The sequence below is a fragment of the Typopeltis vanoorti genome, chromosome 16, assembly GCF_054136105.1.
Source record: "Typopeltis vanoorti isolate ZY-2024b chromosome 16, IOZ_Tvanoo_1.0, whole genome shotgun sequence".
NCBI classification, from domain to species: Eukaryota; Metazoa; Arthropoda; class Arachnida; order Uropygi; family Thelyphonidae; genus Typopeltis; species Typopeltis vanoorti.
In genome coordinates this window covers 43,064,932-43,082,574 of record NC_143564.1, presented here as the reverse complement: position 1 = coordinate 43,082,574, position 17,643 = coordinate 43,064,932, and the positions used below count along the sequence as shown (strand labels likewise).

General features: G+C 36.6%; 1 protein-coding gene across 2 annotated transcripts in view; it reads right to left on the bottom strand.

The window, feature by feature from the left end:
• Positions 1–17,643, bottom strand: part of LOC150097975 (vascular endothelial growth factor receptor 1-like) — a 354,137-nt gene that overhangs the window by 99,237 nt on the left and 237,257 nt on the right. For both annotated transcript variants that reach the window (XR_016549608.1, XM_090406574.1), the window contains exon 15: positions 4,410–4,529. Coding sequence is in view for 1 of the 2 variants with exons in the window: in XM_090406574.1 (XP_090262700.1) it covers positions 4,410–4,529 (120 nt within the window). In the remaining variant the exon portion in view is untranslated. The remainder of the gene's footprint in view (positions 1–4,409; positions 4,530–17,643) is intronic.

Here is a 17,643-nt window from a genome sequence, read left to right as displayed (position 1 = left end):
AGTAGAGGAATTTTTTCTAAGCTTTTCTTCGAATGGTTCCTGAGTTAATCAATCTCTAGCATGGGCAAGCAGGTTTTTTTCTCTTGGTAAGTTGGGTTTTTCATCCCATAAACTCAAGAAAATTAACCATAGAACTTACACTATTTCAGATATTAAAAATATTGTGTCAGAGTTAAGGAGTCACTTAATGGTCAAAGCGAAATAACTGGGACAAAGAAGACAAAAACAGATGAGATGTTACCAAATAATAAGTATAGGATGTTATTTTCAGGCAATAATGATCAAGGAAAGGAAGGAGCAATGATAGCATTCAACACCAAACATGAACATAAACTTCATGATTGGAAGGCACTTTCAAGAAGAGGTATGTGGACAAAGTTCAAAATGGAGACATAGACAATGAAACGTATTTGTGCCTATGGTCCCACAGAAGTGTTTTCCAATAAGTGGATTAAATTTTTGAATCATTAGAACATGCAGCTGACATAAAGAAAATGGAGAAATTGGTATCCTTGTTGGAGAGCTGAACACAGAGGTAGGAAATGAATCCCACTATGCATGTAGGAACATTTTTGAAAATGGAGAAAAGGACACAGCTAATAATAATGGTAAGTATTTACTGGATTTCTGCTCAGGACATGGAGCAGTCATCACTAACACCATGCTTCAACATAGATGTGCACAAGTTCACATGGAAGATACAAGAAATAATAAAAGCCTCATTGATGACATCATTGCTGATAGTGATATCTTAATGCTCGTTCAAGATACAAGAGTGTACAGAGGATTTGAAGTTGGAAGTAACTACCAGTACTAAGCAGGATAAAACTCCATATCATATTGAAAAGAGCAAGTATGTAAGACAGTTTTAAAAATTATTAAAGTTGAGCAGCTTTTATAAGTAAATTGTAGACTCAACTATATAAACATTATTGAAGAAAAAATGAAACAAACTGAATACAAGAACTAAACCTTGGTGTCTCAGTGGCAAACTCTGAAGAAGACATTGATTGATTCAGCTAGGGAAGTATGTGGTGAAGTTGTCTGCAAGGATAGAAAAATAAGAACACCATGGTGGACACAAGAAATTAAAGAAGCAGTCCTGGAAAAGAAGAAAGCATATCAAAAGTTTTTAGCAAATAAGTCGACAGATGCCCTAAAAGAATACAGAGAAAAATGAGAGAACTAAGCTGTGTGTAAAAGTAACTAAACAAAAGTCATGGAAAGACTGGTAAGAGTATGGAAAATAAATATCAGGAAGGAGCAAAATGTTCTGGAGGCTGCCGAAGAAGCTTAAAAATGGAGGAAAGAGTACTGTAAAAGGAATCAAAGATGATAAAGGTGACATGAAAACTGAAGATAAGGATATCCTAGATGTCTGGAGTAATTGCTTTGAAAGACTGTTAAATGAAACAAGCAGTGACAGAACCATACTAGAAAATTTTCAAGTGCAGAGGAATGCAAAGAGGAGTACATATCAATACTTGAGGTAAAAAAAAGTTGTCAAAATCTTGAGATGTGGAAAGGCAGCTAGAGTAGATGATATTCGACAGAAATGCTTAAGTATGGAGGTATAAAAGTTTCACAGTGGCTACACTGCATAATTCAGAGGGCCTAGTTAGAAGGTCAAATTTGCAATGAATTGGAGTAGAGCTTTCCTAGTGCCCATCTATAAAAAAAGGAATACAACTGAATGTTAGAATTACCAAGGAATTTCTGTACTAAGTGTTCTAGGTAAAATTTATGCAAACATACTTGAAAAGAGGTTGAAAAAGATTGTGGAAGAGAAAACTGGAGAAGAACAAGTTGGGTTCAAGGCAAATAGACATTGTCAAGATCAGATTTTCACTTTAAGAAAAATAGTTGAGAAATTGTGGTAATATGACAAAGATCTGTGCTTAACTTTTGTAGATCTGAAAAAGGCATATGACAAAGTATCCAGAAAAAAAAAACTATAGACAGTTATATGATATGAATAGAATACTACATGGAGCAATACATAGTCTGTATTTAAGTTGTAAGTCAGCACTTAGAATTGAAGGAAACAGGAAGATTATTTGAAATTTAGTGGTTAAAACAATAATGCACATTATCTCCACTCTTATTCATCATTTGTATGGATCACATTATGAAAGAAAGCAGCATTAGGCCATTTGTCATTATAATTTGGAGATGTAAAACATAGCTCACTGCTTTATTTAGATGATGTTGTACTCCTAAACACATTTAGTGCAGGTCTCCAGGATTCTCTAGCTAAATTGAATAACAAATTTGGCCTGGCAATCAGCAATAAAAAGACCAAAACTATGAAAATAGGCAGGAACATAGAAAACTTCAGCTGCATTCTGAATGGAGATTCTAGAGAACAAGTAAAATATTTCAGCTATTTATACACAGTTTTTTGCGAAGTGGCAGGTTAATTCTGGAAAGAGACAACAGAATAAGCAAATATTGATATGGTGGGTAGCCAGCCTGAATAAATTATTATTATTACATAACACCTCCAAGGAGTCCAAAGACTCACTGAGGGAGGGTGCCTACTCTATAATTCTCTGTCTCCACCACTTAATCAACCAACTACACCAACACCATCTACTACCCACCATCACTAGTATTTTTTGTCTGTAAATTGCATGTGTTCTCAAGGCCGATTTGTCTGTGTGCAGGATGAAAAACTCGAGTTTCCAGGAGAAAAAGAAAACCCTGGTACCTGCATTAGATCGGCTAACTCACCATCAATTGAAAGACACCCACATAAAGATTCCTCTCGTCACAATGAGAATTGAATTCAGTCCTTTCCCAATTGAAGGGAGCAACATACCATCATTCTTCCAATTGCACTATGGAGTAGCTTAAAAATTTATATGTAATAAGAGAGAAATTAGCCAAAACACTGAACTAGAAGTATACAAGACAGTGTTTAAACCAGTTTTAAGTTATGGATCTGAGAGCTGGGTTAGAAATAAACCACTTGATCAAAAACCAGAGACCACAGATATGAGCGTTCAGAAAAATTAGGGGAGTGAATCAATGGCAGAATCATATTAAACATAAAGATATCAGAAAGGAACTTAACATTATTAGCATTCAAGAATGTGTCAGCAGAGCTAATCTAAGGTGGTATGGTCACTTAAATAGAATGGATGAAGAAGGTTAACAAAACAGGTATTTGATGCCAAGATGGCAGGAAAGAGACCCAGAGGAAGACCAAGGTCTTGGTGGATTGATTCGGTCAGAAGTGCTTTAGAAGCACGAAATGTTAGAAACCTGAACATCCCCTCCCCACTTGAGGGTAATATCAAAAAATTGATAATGACGGTGTTATGGACAATATGATGGTGGCACTTGTTAGCCATCTCTTTCACTGCATGCCACTTAAATTAGTGATAACCTTGGAGCAGCTATCACTGAATGGCTACCAGTGGAGATTGAATTGCCCACTCAGTCTCCAAAAGTTAGATAGGGCTAAAATGGCCTCTCCTACTCCCTATAAGGGAATAAAAGGTGTTAGCAGATTTTTTTTTATATCATTTTTCTTAAGGTGATCCATATAGATTCCTGTACATCCTTCAATTCTAACTGCTGACCTGTAACTCAAATATAAACAGTATAGTGACCACATTCTTATTTTAGTACTTTGAACAGTTTTTCCTTGGCACAACACATATGTTGTATTAACAAGCATAACTAGTTGTGAACAGGTGCTATATAGTAATACAATGCTGAAAAAACTACATACAGGTACACCATCTATTTTCCAGTAATTCTCATTCCAGAGCCAAATTAGCCATTTTGCCAGACCAAACAGAGGTCACATAATAATAATTCATCAGCACATCTTTGGCTCATTGATTATACCTCTCATATGTCCCTAAAGCACCACTGATTCTAGAAAATGAAATGCATTAGTATAAATGACATAGTGCAAGTGGATATGGACTTATTCTTATGCTTGACATCACTATCACCACTATTATGAACCTGCTCTTGATTAGAAGCTATCCCTAGGGTTAAGTATAAGCAAAATAAAGAATCACTTAAAATCAAGAGATTAACATTAAGAGTTGGTCGATTAAACACAATTAAGTGAGCGTGCATACTTGCATTAATGATGCTATCCGTGGTGACCCAGTGAACTAGTTGGGTAGTTGCAAGAATTTCAATCTCTCTCTCGCTCAAAATTTTGTCTGGACTAAAGGGGGATGCCGGACCATATAATGCTGGAATATTGGTGGTGTACCTACAGTATCTAACTGTTAATTTGGTATGACATGTAAATAATAATCATCAGTAAACATTAAATGTATAACTTAAAGTATACAATAGTTTTTAATTATGTGGCGTTATTTTGAAAAGTAATTATTCTCTTGATTTAAAAACTCACAAAGATTCTCTAAAAATATATTTACCTTTGGAAATATTCTTAGTCACAGCACCTAACAGGTTTACAATGTTAAGATGACGCCCTAAGTGGATTAAAATCTTCAACTCAGCTGTTAAAGCTTTGCGCTGTGTAGCATCTGCCCTCTCTGAAGAAAAAAAAGAAAGAAAAACTTTTAACAAAATTTAAAGATATTATTATTCATATGTGAAATCAACTTCTGAGATGTTCAATATAAGAATAAACCATTTATGGTCTCATACATAACACATATTTATTTATTTTTAACTAATTTGGTTTGGTTAAGAGTTTGGTGGAGCAAAGATGGTTAAAACCACCAATGCTGGTCATATTGCTATGACCTATGCCAGATCATAGCAGTAGACAAATACAAATAAGTAGGCAAATTGCTTAATAAATAAATAAATGAACAGCCCTGGTTGGCCGAGTGGTTTAGCATATCCGCTCTCAGCCAAAAGGCTGTGGTTTTAAATCCCGCTGTGGGCTTGGATATTTGTGATTGTCTGTGAAAATACTAGTGGTAGTAATGGGCGGTAGATGCCATTGGTGTAGTTGTGGTTCATTGTAGTTGGTGGATTGTGAGTGGTGGAGACAGAGAGTTGGAGAGTAGATGCCCCTCCCTCGATGAGTCTTTGGAGGTGTCAAGTAATAATAATAAAAGAAGTATATAAACAAGTATATAAAAAATGATGTAAAGAGGTGTATAAAAAAACTTGTAAAATGGCATTCATAAAAATAAAATAAATAGATAAACCCAATTAGGTATTAAACATTTTATATAATAACTAATTTATAAATAAAAATAATACATACAATATTATTATTATGGGCATCTCCATGGAGTCAGTAGACTCATCGCAGGAGACCCAAACTATCAAAACAATATCTATCATATCTCTTCTTGAATTCATTTACAGACGAAGAACTCACAACTGAGTCAGGCAATGCATTCCACTCATTCACCACCCTCCAGGCAAAAAACCTTGTTCTCACACCCTTGTTAACCATACTTTTCTTTAATTCCAGGGATGTCCACTTGGTCTTCCATCACTATCAACACAACTGAAACATTTCCCCTGCATCAATCTTATAAAAACCTTTTAGTAATTTAAATGTTTCTATCATATCTCCTCTTCTCTGAACCAACCTCTGCAATCCACAAGCTCTCAATCTATCAATGTAGGGAGCAATATTTACATCACTCACCAACTTAGTCACTCTCCTCTGAACCCTCTCCACAACCTCCTCATCTCCAAGGAATCCAGGTGACCAGACTTGAGCACAGTAATCCAAATGTGGAAGTATCAACGCCTTATAAAGAGGAATAATAACCTCTTTATCTCTGGATGTTAGTGTGTTCCTCAATAACCAAGTAATCCTATGTGCAATCTTGGACACCTTAGCAATGTGTCCCTTGAACTTCATCTCCCTATCCAGCAACACCCCCATGTTCCTAGCCTCATCAATCTCTTATAGTACCGTTCCATCAATGTAGTACACAGCTGGTAATCTTTTAATCCCAAAATGCATTTTGGGATTAAAAGATTAAATGATAAAATGCTGAGCCAATCTCTTATCCATATCACCAGTTTAATATCCCTCCCCATCTGCTCCAATTTGCACAACAGTATTCCATGAGGTATCCTGTCAAAAGCCTTAGCAAAATCCAGAGGTACCACTGTGTAGCCATTTCCTTTGTCCAACTCAGATGTCATTCTATTATAAAAAGTTAATAAATTGCTAATGCAGGATCAACCTTGATCAAAACCATGTTGGCCCCTATATATGTATCATATCCTGATCCACCCATTCTTGAATTTTGTCTTCAACCAACTTTTCCAATACTTTTACCACCACTCCCAAGATGGTGATTGGTCTGTAATTAACTACCTCAGTTTTAGAGCCAACTTTATGCAAAGGAACTACTTTGCCTTCCTTTCACTCCCTAGGGACCATACCAGAGTTCAAACTTAAGTTAAATAACCAAGTAAGAGGCATTGACAATTCCTTTGCACATTCCTGCATATCAATATCTATGTTGAAAGTATTTTTACTTGATTATACCATAAATTACTTCTGCATTATTTCAACCCTGGTATCACTTCTTGGTCTGGCTCCCACTGACGAGACCTCAATAAAGGTCGAAACTGGTTTGGGAAAGTGGCTCTCCCCATAATGCATAGCATTATACATGTCTATAAGGATATTTGATTTGCATTATGGAATACTAAGGCAATTGATGTGAGGTCATTAGTCTCTATATACAAGTAGCCCAGTCGTGAGGTTGCTTCACGTACAAACTTTGTTTGCTCACAGGTTTCATCCTTGGATAAAGGATGAAAGCAAGAATATAATTTCTTGGCATCTTTAATTTATACAATATATAAATGATCTATATAGAGCAATAAATACTGATGTTCTGTAAAGATTGAAAAATGAAAGAAATATTCAATGAATCTGATAAAATCTGCCTGAGTGCATAGGGCTCAAACAAATTATGGACATGACTAAAATAGTGACAGCACTCAAGAGTTTAAATTAAAGTTACCGAAAAATGATATTCTAGTTTAATCCTTCATTCATGCATAAGCAAACAAAATATGCATGAAGTTTCTTCACAACTAGACTATTCATATATAGAAGCTAATGGCTACACATTAGTTGCTTTAGTATCCCATAATACAAAGCACACATCCTTTCAAATGTGTATACTGTGCATTATGGGAAGGGATACCACACTGACTGGCTTCAACTTTTATTGAGATCTCATTGGCTGGTCCCTCACTGGACCAGCCAATATCAACAGTTTCTAATCCTCACCAAGGATTAGAAACTGTTTTATATTATGACGACAGGCCCAATACCGAGGAGGGGGGGGGGGCATGGATATCTTTATCGAACACAACAATGAGTGCAGCAAAACTGAAAACCCTCAACTGCTAATATTGAGATCAAAGAATCGAATCCAGGCAAGTGCAGGAATCCTTGAAATCTACTCTGTGTATAACTCTACCAGCAAATAGCTACTTGAAACCAAATTAGTGGAGATACTAAAAACAGACAATGGATACACTACAAACCAAGCAGTGCTAGTAGCACTGCTTGGTTCGTAGTGTATCTATTCCCTTTATCCAACTTGGCCATAACACTGTTATAAAATATGAGCAAACTGCTAAAACATAATCTTCCTTTAGTAAACCCATGCTGCTCCTTGCAGAGTATAGATTGTTTTGTCTACCCATTTCTGTATGCGAGTTCTTACCAATGGCTCTAAAATCTTCATTATCACACCAGGTATACTGATAGGTCAGTAGCTAGACACATTAGTTTTTGCACCACCCTTGTACAATGGAACTATCATACATTCCTTCCATTCCTGTGGTATCATTCCTGAGCTGAGACTTAAGTTATACAAACATATGAAAGGCCTATCCAATTCGGCTGAACATTCCTTTAGCAAATGGACTGATATTCCATTTGTCCCTATATCCAGGTTATGCAACAGCTCTTCAACCTCATTTTCACGAACTTCTACCTCTTCATCCAATGTAGCAATAGCACTGTGCACCATGTTACATACACCTCGTTGATATATCTTAGCAAAGTGAGCACTCATTTGAACAATTTCATTAGTTTCCAACACTCCACCTGCATTCAATAAAGTTATTATTTCCCATTCATTCTTTCTTTTCCTTGCAACATAATGATAAAATTCCCTTGGATTGCCTTTAGCTTGCATGGCCAATGTATTTTCATACTCCGATTTAACTTTCCACACAATAATCATTACTTTTCTGGCTTGAGGTTTGTATATTTCATAACTCCTTCACTCTTATTCCCACAATATTTTTTCCACATCATCTTCTTTTTGTAGATCTCTTGTTTAATAAGGTTGCACTCCCAACTTATTTATTCTTTGACACATTCAGATACCATCTCATTTAAGCATTTTTTCAAAGATTTCCATGCACTGCTGACATTTTTCCCATTCAGTAACGGATACCATGGGACCAAAGATAGTATTCCTCTAAGTTAATCATAATTTCCAGCTTTGTAGTTCAGCATGTAACCTGTTCTAATTGGACCATCAATACAATTAGATACTGCCCAAGAAAGCACAGCATGATCACTATCACCAACTGTAGTAAAATCGTAGTATTCTTAATAGAGACTCCTTCTGATGCTATGAGCAAATCTAACACTCTTTGACCTCGAGTTCCTTCTTTCACATGCTGCTTGAGAAAGTTGTCTTGCAACAATTCAATAATATCTTCTCTCCTTTCAAATCATTTGTGTCAACCAAAACAATCAATTCTTTCATTTTTCCCCTTAGAAAACAAACAGCTTTGGTAATAACTTGATCTTCGTACCTGGGAAACACGCTTTCATCTCTTTCTCATTAAATATGCCTCTTTTCACTGAATCTCCCATACAATGCCTTCTCCTTTCTTCCAGCTTCTTCATACTTTCTCATTTGCTTTTTTTCTTTCATTCTCCCTCCTGATATACCACACAATAATCATTTCTCCAGTTGCTCTGGGTCATGTTTTGTCTTGTGAAGGCCACTGCTCAAGCAGTCTATATCACTTCTTACTGTCACCTCATTATCCACATTACCTTCAGCCACATCTTTCATGCTCTCAATTATATTTCACATATTCATTCACTCCTGTCACATTCTCTGTAAAACTTTCACTACTTGCTTACAGTATACCATTCATTTTAGTTGATTCATTTTCCTGCTTTCTATAGATATTTCTTGCACTCGCACACAAAACACATCCAACACACCCTCTCTCATCACATTCACTTTTGTACCACATTCTAGTCACTCTTGGTAATAAGTACACAGAAGACACACTACATCATGCAGAATCCCTAATGCTGAAGATAGCAGAAATTTTCTTTGTATACATTGGTGCAGTGGAAAATACTCTCTGAATGATATTGTGCATTAAATTTTGCAAACACACAACAGCATATATATAGCGGCAATTTTCTTTGTATACATTGGTGCAGTGGAAAATGCTCTCTGAATGATATCATGTATTAAATTTCACACAACTTTCAGTCTAAAATAAGTAAAATACTACCAAAAATAATTATTAAAATTAATAATATTCAATAAAATAAAGGACTCATCAGTAAGACAAGTGCATTACTGCTTCTAGTATGCACTATGCGCAAACATGCCAGTCCCAAAGGGCAGGACAGGATAGTGACTTGGTTAGTAAAAACAGCAAAAGTGCAGCATGAGCAGAAATCAGCCAATCCAACAAAGAAAAATCCAACCGGGGGGGGCAGTGCTTAAGGGTCAAAGCTGTATAACTGAGAGGAGACCTTCACATAGACTTTAAAGGAATGCGAAGAATCGAACAGGGCTTCTGACCTAATGTCAAATCCTCACCTTCTTGTGGTGCCCTGTTGGGTATCTACCTGGATACTGAACGAACGAGGAATGACTGGTAATTTGGGATTTAGCTGACCAAATTGTATTCTTATTGGTTAAACCAAAATAAAAATGATGGTACAGCATGACAAAATTTCATGCTGGGGAGTCACCTGGTTAAACAAGGCAGGCCCTGTTGTTTTCGCCAGGGAACCAGGGCAAACAGCAAAAAGTCAGCTACTGGAACAAATCTGAAAACACACCCCAACTCAACATCACCAGAGTTAAAGATCGGTACTATCAACAAAAGAAGCCTCAATGGCAAAGAAATAGAGCTAGCAGAGGAATTAGATAAGTACCAGATCGACATAAAAGGGGTGACTGAAACAAAAAAGATAAAAACTGGTGAGATCTTTCTGAGCAATAAATACAACATGTTATATTCAGGCAATGACAATGACAAGGAAAAGAAGGAGTAGCCATTGTATTCAATACAAAATACGAGGCTAATCTTCTTGCATGGTAGGCAATCTCAAGTAGAGTAATGTGGGCAAATATGAGAATGGGGAACTGGACAATGAGACTTATTTGTGCCTATGGACCTACAGAAGGTTCTACTAAGGTAGAAGTGGAGGAATTTTATGAGGCTTTAGAAAAAGCAACTGATACAATGAAAAAGAAAAAGTTGGTTCTTGTTGGTGATCTAAATAGCAAAATAGGAAGTGATTGTCAGATATACAAAAATATTTTGGGAAAATTTGGAGAAAAGAGCAAAGCTAATAATAATGGCAAATATCTGTTGGATTTCTGCTCAGGACATGGACTGGTTATTACTAACACCATGTTCCAACATACAAATGTGCACAAATTCACATGGAGAGAAGAGACAAGGAATAAGAAAAGTCTCATTGACTATGTTATTGTTGATAGTGATGTTTTCTCCCTGGTGCAGGACACCAGAGTGTACTGAGGATTTGAAATTGGAAGTGATCACTATTTAGTCTTTAGCAGGATAAAATTGAATTTCATATTGAAAAGAATAACATGTAAGAAAGTTTTAAAGTGAATAAAAGTTGAGCAGCTCTCAGATGTGAACTGTAGATTAAAATACACAATGATTATTTATGAAAAAATGATAGAGTTTGAGAACAGGAACCAAACCTTGGAGTTTCAGTGGCAAGCCTTGAAGAAAACCCTGATTGATTAAGCCAGAGAGGCATGTGGTGAGGATGTCTGCAAGGATAGAAAAATCAGGACTCCATAGTGGACACTGGAAGCTAAAGAGGCAGTGAAGGAAAAGAAGAAAGCATATCAAAAGTTCCTGTCAAATAAGTCAGCTTGTGCTCTTAGAGAATATAGAGACAAATGCAAGAATGCTAAACACTGTGTAAAACTAGCTAAACAAAAGTCATGGGAGGACTTTGGCAAGAACATAGAAAATAAATATCAAGAAGGTGCAAAATATTTTTGAGGTTGTTGAAGATGCTTAGGAATGGAGGAAAGAGTGTGCTGTAAAAGGAATTAGAGATTATAAAGGTGACATGAAAACAGGAGAAAAAGATATCCTGAAGTATGGAGTAATTACTTTGAAAAACTGCTAAATGAAACAAGCAGTGATGACAGCACAGTGGTAAAAAACACCGACCAGGCATGCAGTCAGGAATACATATCCATACTTGAAGTAGAAAAAGCCATCAAAGGCTTGAAATGTGGAAAGGCAGCAGGAGTAGATGATATTCGACCAGAAATGCTGAAGTATGGTGGTATAAAAGTCTTACAGTGGCTGTACTATAGTTCAGAATGCCTGGACAGAGGGACAAATTCCTGATGATTGGAATAGAGCTCTAATAGTACCCATATATAAAAAGGGAAATAAAACTGAATGTGAGAATTACAGAGGTATTTCCCTAATGAGTGTTCTGAGCAAGATTTATCCAGTATACTTGAGAAATGGTTGAGAAGAATTGTGGAAGAAAATCTTGGTGAAGAACAAGCTGTATTCAGGCCAAACAGAAGCTGTCAGGGTCAGATCTTCACTTTACGACAAATAGTGGAGAAATCATGGGAATATAACAAAGATCTGTATTTAAGTTTTGTAGATTTGGATAAGGCATACAACAAGGTGCCAAGAGAGAAGTTATTCAATACGCTACAGTTATATGGTGTCAATGGTGCATTATATCAAGCAATACTTAGTCTTTATTTGAGTTGTAAGTCGGCAGTTAGAATTGAAGGAAGTACAGGAAGATGGTTTAATGATAAATCTGGTGTGAGACAAGGATGTACATTATCCCTTCTGTTATTCATTATCTATATGAATTATATTATGAAGGAAAGTGGTATTAAACATTATATCAAAATTAGAGATGTTAATATCAGCTCTTTGCTTTATACGGACGATGTTATACTTCTAAATAAATCTGCTACAAGTCTGCAAGATTCACTGACCAAATTGAATAGCTGTTGTAATAGATATGGTATGAAGGTCAGCAATAAAAAGACAAAGACAATGAAAATAGGCAGAATCATTGAGAATGTCAACTGTGTTGTGAATGGAAAACCAGTGGAACAAGTAAAACATTTCAGCTACTTAGGCACAATTTTTAGTGAAGATGGTAAATTAAATATAGAAATAGACAACAGAATCAACAAAGCTGGTATGGTGGGAAGTCAACTGAATAAATTCATATGGAATAAGAAAGAAATTAGTCGGAACACTAAATTAGCTGTATACAAGGCAGTGTTCAAACCAGTTTTAACTTATGGATCTGAGAGCTGGGTCAGAAGTAAAACACTTGACCAAAGACTAGAGACTGCAGATATGAATGTCCTGAGAAAAATTAGAGGCCTGAACAGATGGCATCAATGGGAATATCATATTAAAAACGAGGATATTAGGAAAGAACTTGACATTGTCTGCATCCAGGAATGCATTATCAGAGCTAATCTCGGGTAGTATGGTCACTTAAACAGAATGGGCGAGGAAAGATTAGCAAAACAAGTGTTCTCTGGCAGGAAAATGACCCAGAGGAAGACCAAGATATATGTGGATTGATACTGTACAAAGTGCCTTAGATGATAGAAATATAAGATCTGATAATGTTGGAGTCTTGACAAGTAACAGACATTTGGAGGAAAATTGTAGATAGGAAGATAGTAATGATGTAAATTTTTCGTGTAGTACTATCATATCCTGTATACCCCTTGAGGGTACATGGCTGGAATTTGATGATGATGAACCAAGAAAAATCCTGGTGAGTTCTTTCAATATGTGACAAGCTGAAGAAAGAATGGTTATGGAAGGATAATGTCAATTGATGCCAATGGTTGATTAGTAACTGATGGAGAGGATACAGTTGAAGCATTCAATGAGAGTTTATCAGGGTATTTCATCTGTGTGAAAGTGATATCACGAAAAGCTGGAGTGTGTACAGTATGGTGAAGGAAGGACTGATGGTGAATTAATTCGATGATTATATAAACTTGATGTTAATGCAGTTAATGCTTGATGATATGCTTGACTACATATCATCCCATGTTTGGATGGAATTGGTTTGGGAATTAACATCCTTAGCACTCTTGTTTAGACACTAGTCTTGCAACAGGGTAAGTCCAAAAGAAGTGGAAAGTGGGGAAAATTAGTTCCATTTCAGAAAGAGGACAGTAAAACGTTTTTAATTTATGCTATAATTATAGGCCAATCTCTATGCAGTTGATGTTATGGTTTTAGAGAGGTTGGTGAGGACTAGGATTTGGAATTGGGTTGATAGCAGCAGTATTCTCTATGATAATCAGCATGAGCTGAGCTTCTTAGGGGGAGGTCATATGGTAGCAAACTGTTCATATACTACAAGAGGGTGTTGGATTTGATGGTAGGGTAGATGCATATACACTGAATAATTTGATTTTTCAAAGGCCTTTGACAGTTTTCCATGTGAAAAACTGATAAAAATATTGAATCAGATAGCACTGGATAGAAGACTAGTGCACTAGATAAGTAATTATCTGTCAGACAGGCATTAGGAAGTTGTGCACAGCATCTCCAAAAAGAGGAAGAGCACTGGTTGAGTACTACAGGGTTCTCTCTCTTGGGCCCATTTTTTTTTTACCTTGTATATTAATGATGTTAGTACAGGCTTAATTGGAGATATGCAGTTCTTTGCCTGTGATGGAAAGTTGGGGAGAACTATGAGGAGCAGAGCAGGCATAGCCTTGCAGTAGGATCTCAATAGACTATGTGAGTGGGCAAGTGAGTGGAGTTATCAGTTTAATGTTGTAAAGTGCAAGCAAGGTCGTAAAATCTGGTAAGCATGGTTGAGTGTAGAGTATACAATTAATGGAGAAATGAATAGAAGGAAAGGTGAGGTGAGTGAAACATATAAGTTGATAAGAAGTTGCTATCAGATTAATGTGGAGAAGATTTTTCATTGAGTATAGGGAGACAAGGCTGGCCATCCTTGCCATCCCATATTAAGAAGGTTGTGAGTAGCAGGTTCTTTGCATGGAGAGTGGTTGATGAGTGCAGTGCATTGCCTGAAAGTGTGGTTAATGCAGAAACTGTGAATGGGTTTAAAGCATGGTCAGATCTTGTTGCATGAGAGTGTGTGGTTTACCTGCAATGAGTCTTGACTTGATGGAGGTCTGATAAAATCCCAATGATTTCTTTTGCTATCTGGAAGGTAAAAGAAAGTACAGTTATGGAAGGACAACTTCAACAAATGTTGATTGTAGAGAGTAACAGAAGCAAGGATTACTGAGTGATCATTTTGCAAGTGTGTAACACCAGATGTAACACTGAGAATAAAAGAAAATGAACAGAAGATGCTTTGGATATTGCAGAATCTTAATGCAAATATAGCCATGACATTAGATGGGATATCAGCTCATATTGTGTAAAAGGAATAGGAAGCTCCATTAATCAAGCTGTTTAATTTAAATCTCAGCTGTTGGAAAATGCCTGGAGAGTAGAGAGGGAAAAACAGTTCCTACGCATACAGAAGGCCCAAAGACAGAAGCAGCAAATTATGGACCAATCAGCATTTCAGGAGTGGTAGTTAAGAGACAGGAGAAGTTGGTGAAAGACAGAATTTAGGAATTGATGGAGATGCTGCTCTGTGAGAGCAGCATGGGTTTCAGGTAAGTCTTACTTTAGTAATTTTTTCATTTTTGATAATAAAGTGACAAGTGAATCGAATGAAAGAAATGGCTGCTCACTGATACTGCTGATTTTGTTAAGACTTTTGACAGGATATCACACGGAAATTCTACATAAGCTGGTTGGGTTACTGCCAGCCTGGTTGGCCGAGTCGTTAGCATATTCGCTCTCAAGCCAAAAAAAGGCTGTGGGTGCGAATCCCGCCATGGGCATGGATATTTGTGATTGTCTGTGAAAAATATTAGTGGTGATGGTGGATAGTAGATGGCATTGGTGTAGATGATGAGGTTGAGTGGTGGAGACGGAGAGTTGTAGAGTAGGAGCCCTCCCTCGATGGATCGAGTCTTCCTGGAGGTGTCAAATAATAATAATAAAAAGCTAGAGCAAATGGGGTTGGATATGAAGCTGAATATGGATATGAGAGGGAGTGATGGGCAGACATCAAAAAGTAGTATATGAGGGAATGCATATTTAGGCTTAGGTGCTGGTTTATACTCATAATTAAATTTTGTGGAATAAAACTGCACATAGAAATAAAAAACAACATGTTTAATCATTCAAATATATCATCTTTGTCACAGAGACATATTCAGGAATAGAGTATTAAAATTGTAAAAACATGCATACACACCAATAAAGAAGAAATGAGTCTATTTAGAGCCTGAAATTCCATGAGGAGGACCCTCTACGAGTGCTATTGGCTAGCCTTAGTAGTTGGGTAGTAGGACTAAAAATTAATGTTCAAAAAATCTTGGGAAGATAGCACAACTATATTTATTTAGGTTAGGCTGCTTTCTTAAATCTATTCTGATTCAAAAAGAGTTTCTCAAATTTTCATTTGCTTGATGAAGCATATTAGTTTTTATTTCATCTGATCCTGTATAAGGTATCCGAAATCATGGTCAGCGAGATCTGACTGACCATAGTTGTGGTGGAAGATGTATTTCTTGTGTTCACCAAGGTGGATGTTGGCAGATCTCCCAATTTAACCAAAATATGATATGTTGCAAGAACAAGGAACCTTGTAAACACCTAGGACAGGGAAGGAGGGAAGGAAGAGGATATTTAAGAGAGCAGAGGAATAAAGCCAGCTTCAAATGAGGTTTGAAAGCAATGCAGACATTATATTTCTATAAAGTTCTGGCTATTTTTTCTGAGAAGACCATAATATAGGAAATATATACAGGATATAAGAAATAGTAATAGTGTTACTGTAGTCTATATATTAAGAAGGATGTGAGAGAGGGGAGGAATAGCTAATTTGTTCATCTTTTTGGCATTGTAACCATTGGACAGGAATAAAGGAGAGTTCAGTTGTAAGGGAAGCCTAGATAGAGAAGGGAAAAAAAAAAAAAGAAATATAATCTCTGCACTGCTTTCAAAGCTCATTTGAAGCTGGCTTGCTCTCTTAAGGATGCTCTTTCTCCCCTCTCTGTTCTAGGTATTTACAGGCTACCTTGTTCTTGCAACTTATATTTTTATCAAACTAGTACATCTACCAACATGCCTTAGTGAACATAAGAAATACATCTGCAGCCAGAACTATGATTGGTCAGGTCTGGCTAGCCAAGCTTTAGATATCTTCCATAGGATCAGATGGAAAAAAAAACTATTATGCTTTATCACAGCAAATGCAAACTTGACTCTTTTTAGGATCAGTAGCAGATTTAAAAAACCAGCTTAATCTAAGTAAATATGGGTGTGTCAACTTCCCAACATTTTGGAAACTTTAATTCTTACATGTATAACCCAACAGCTAAGGATAGCCAAAAGCACTCATAGAGGGTACTCCACACAAACTCATCATCATCAAAAGAGAGAATGAATCATATCGAGAGGGGAGTGATGTGGAAGAGCAGGAGAGTAAGACAGGAGAGATTGAAGAAGTGGCAATGAATGGGGAAGTGAGTGGTATGAGTATAGAAAATGAGAGAATGGATGTGCAAGAGGATCAGGGAAACGGGAAGGCTAAGGGTGGACAAGGATACACAGCGTGAGAAAGGTGGATGCTCCAAGAGGAGGTGAGAGCATGGAGGGCACTAGTGAGCCAAGCGCAGTGGACGCGATTTGAAGAGCTCCTGATTCAGATAAGTTTTACTGGGAATAATTAAGTATATATGGGTAATTGTTTGAGTAAGATCAGCTGTAAACGTTGTACCCTACCGGTATTATTAGTGTGGGGGATTTTTCTTGCCTAAACTAAAGTACGAAATCGTTATTATTAGACCTAATAACCTGCAGAGAAAAAAAAAAAAAAATGCGGTGGCATTGTCATTCCATGATTTTAATTTAGATTTCAGTCGTTTCGTTAAGTGTGAGGTCTGTTATATTAATTCCTTCAATTACATAAATGATTTGTGGATGTTTAGTGCAGATGGAAGAAGGGTGTGTGCGAAGTGTGACTTGAACGAGGAGCTGATGAATGCAAATAAGAAATTGATGACAGAAAGTGTTAGTACCAATTGTGTCGTGAGTGCACGTTTGAAAGAGGAGGATGGTGAGAAAAAGAGAGGTGAAAAAATGTTAAAAAATCAGGAAAAAGGAAAAAGAGCAATTTGAAAACCGTAACGGATGTTAAAAGGAACGAAAGTGAGGTGGAAAGAAACGAAATTGAGAGAACGAATGAAAGTAGAAATGGCGTGATGCAGAAATCGCAAGTGAAAAAAATCGAAAGAATAAATGATAGCGATAAAAGAA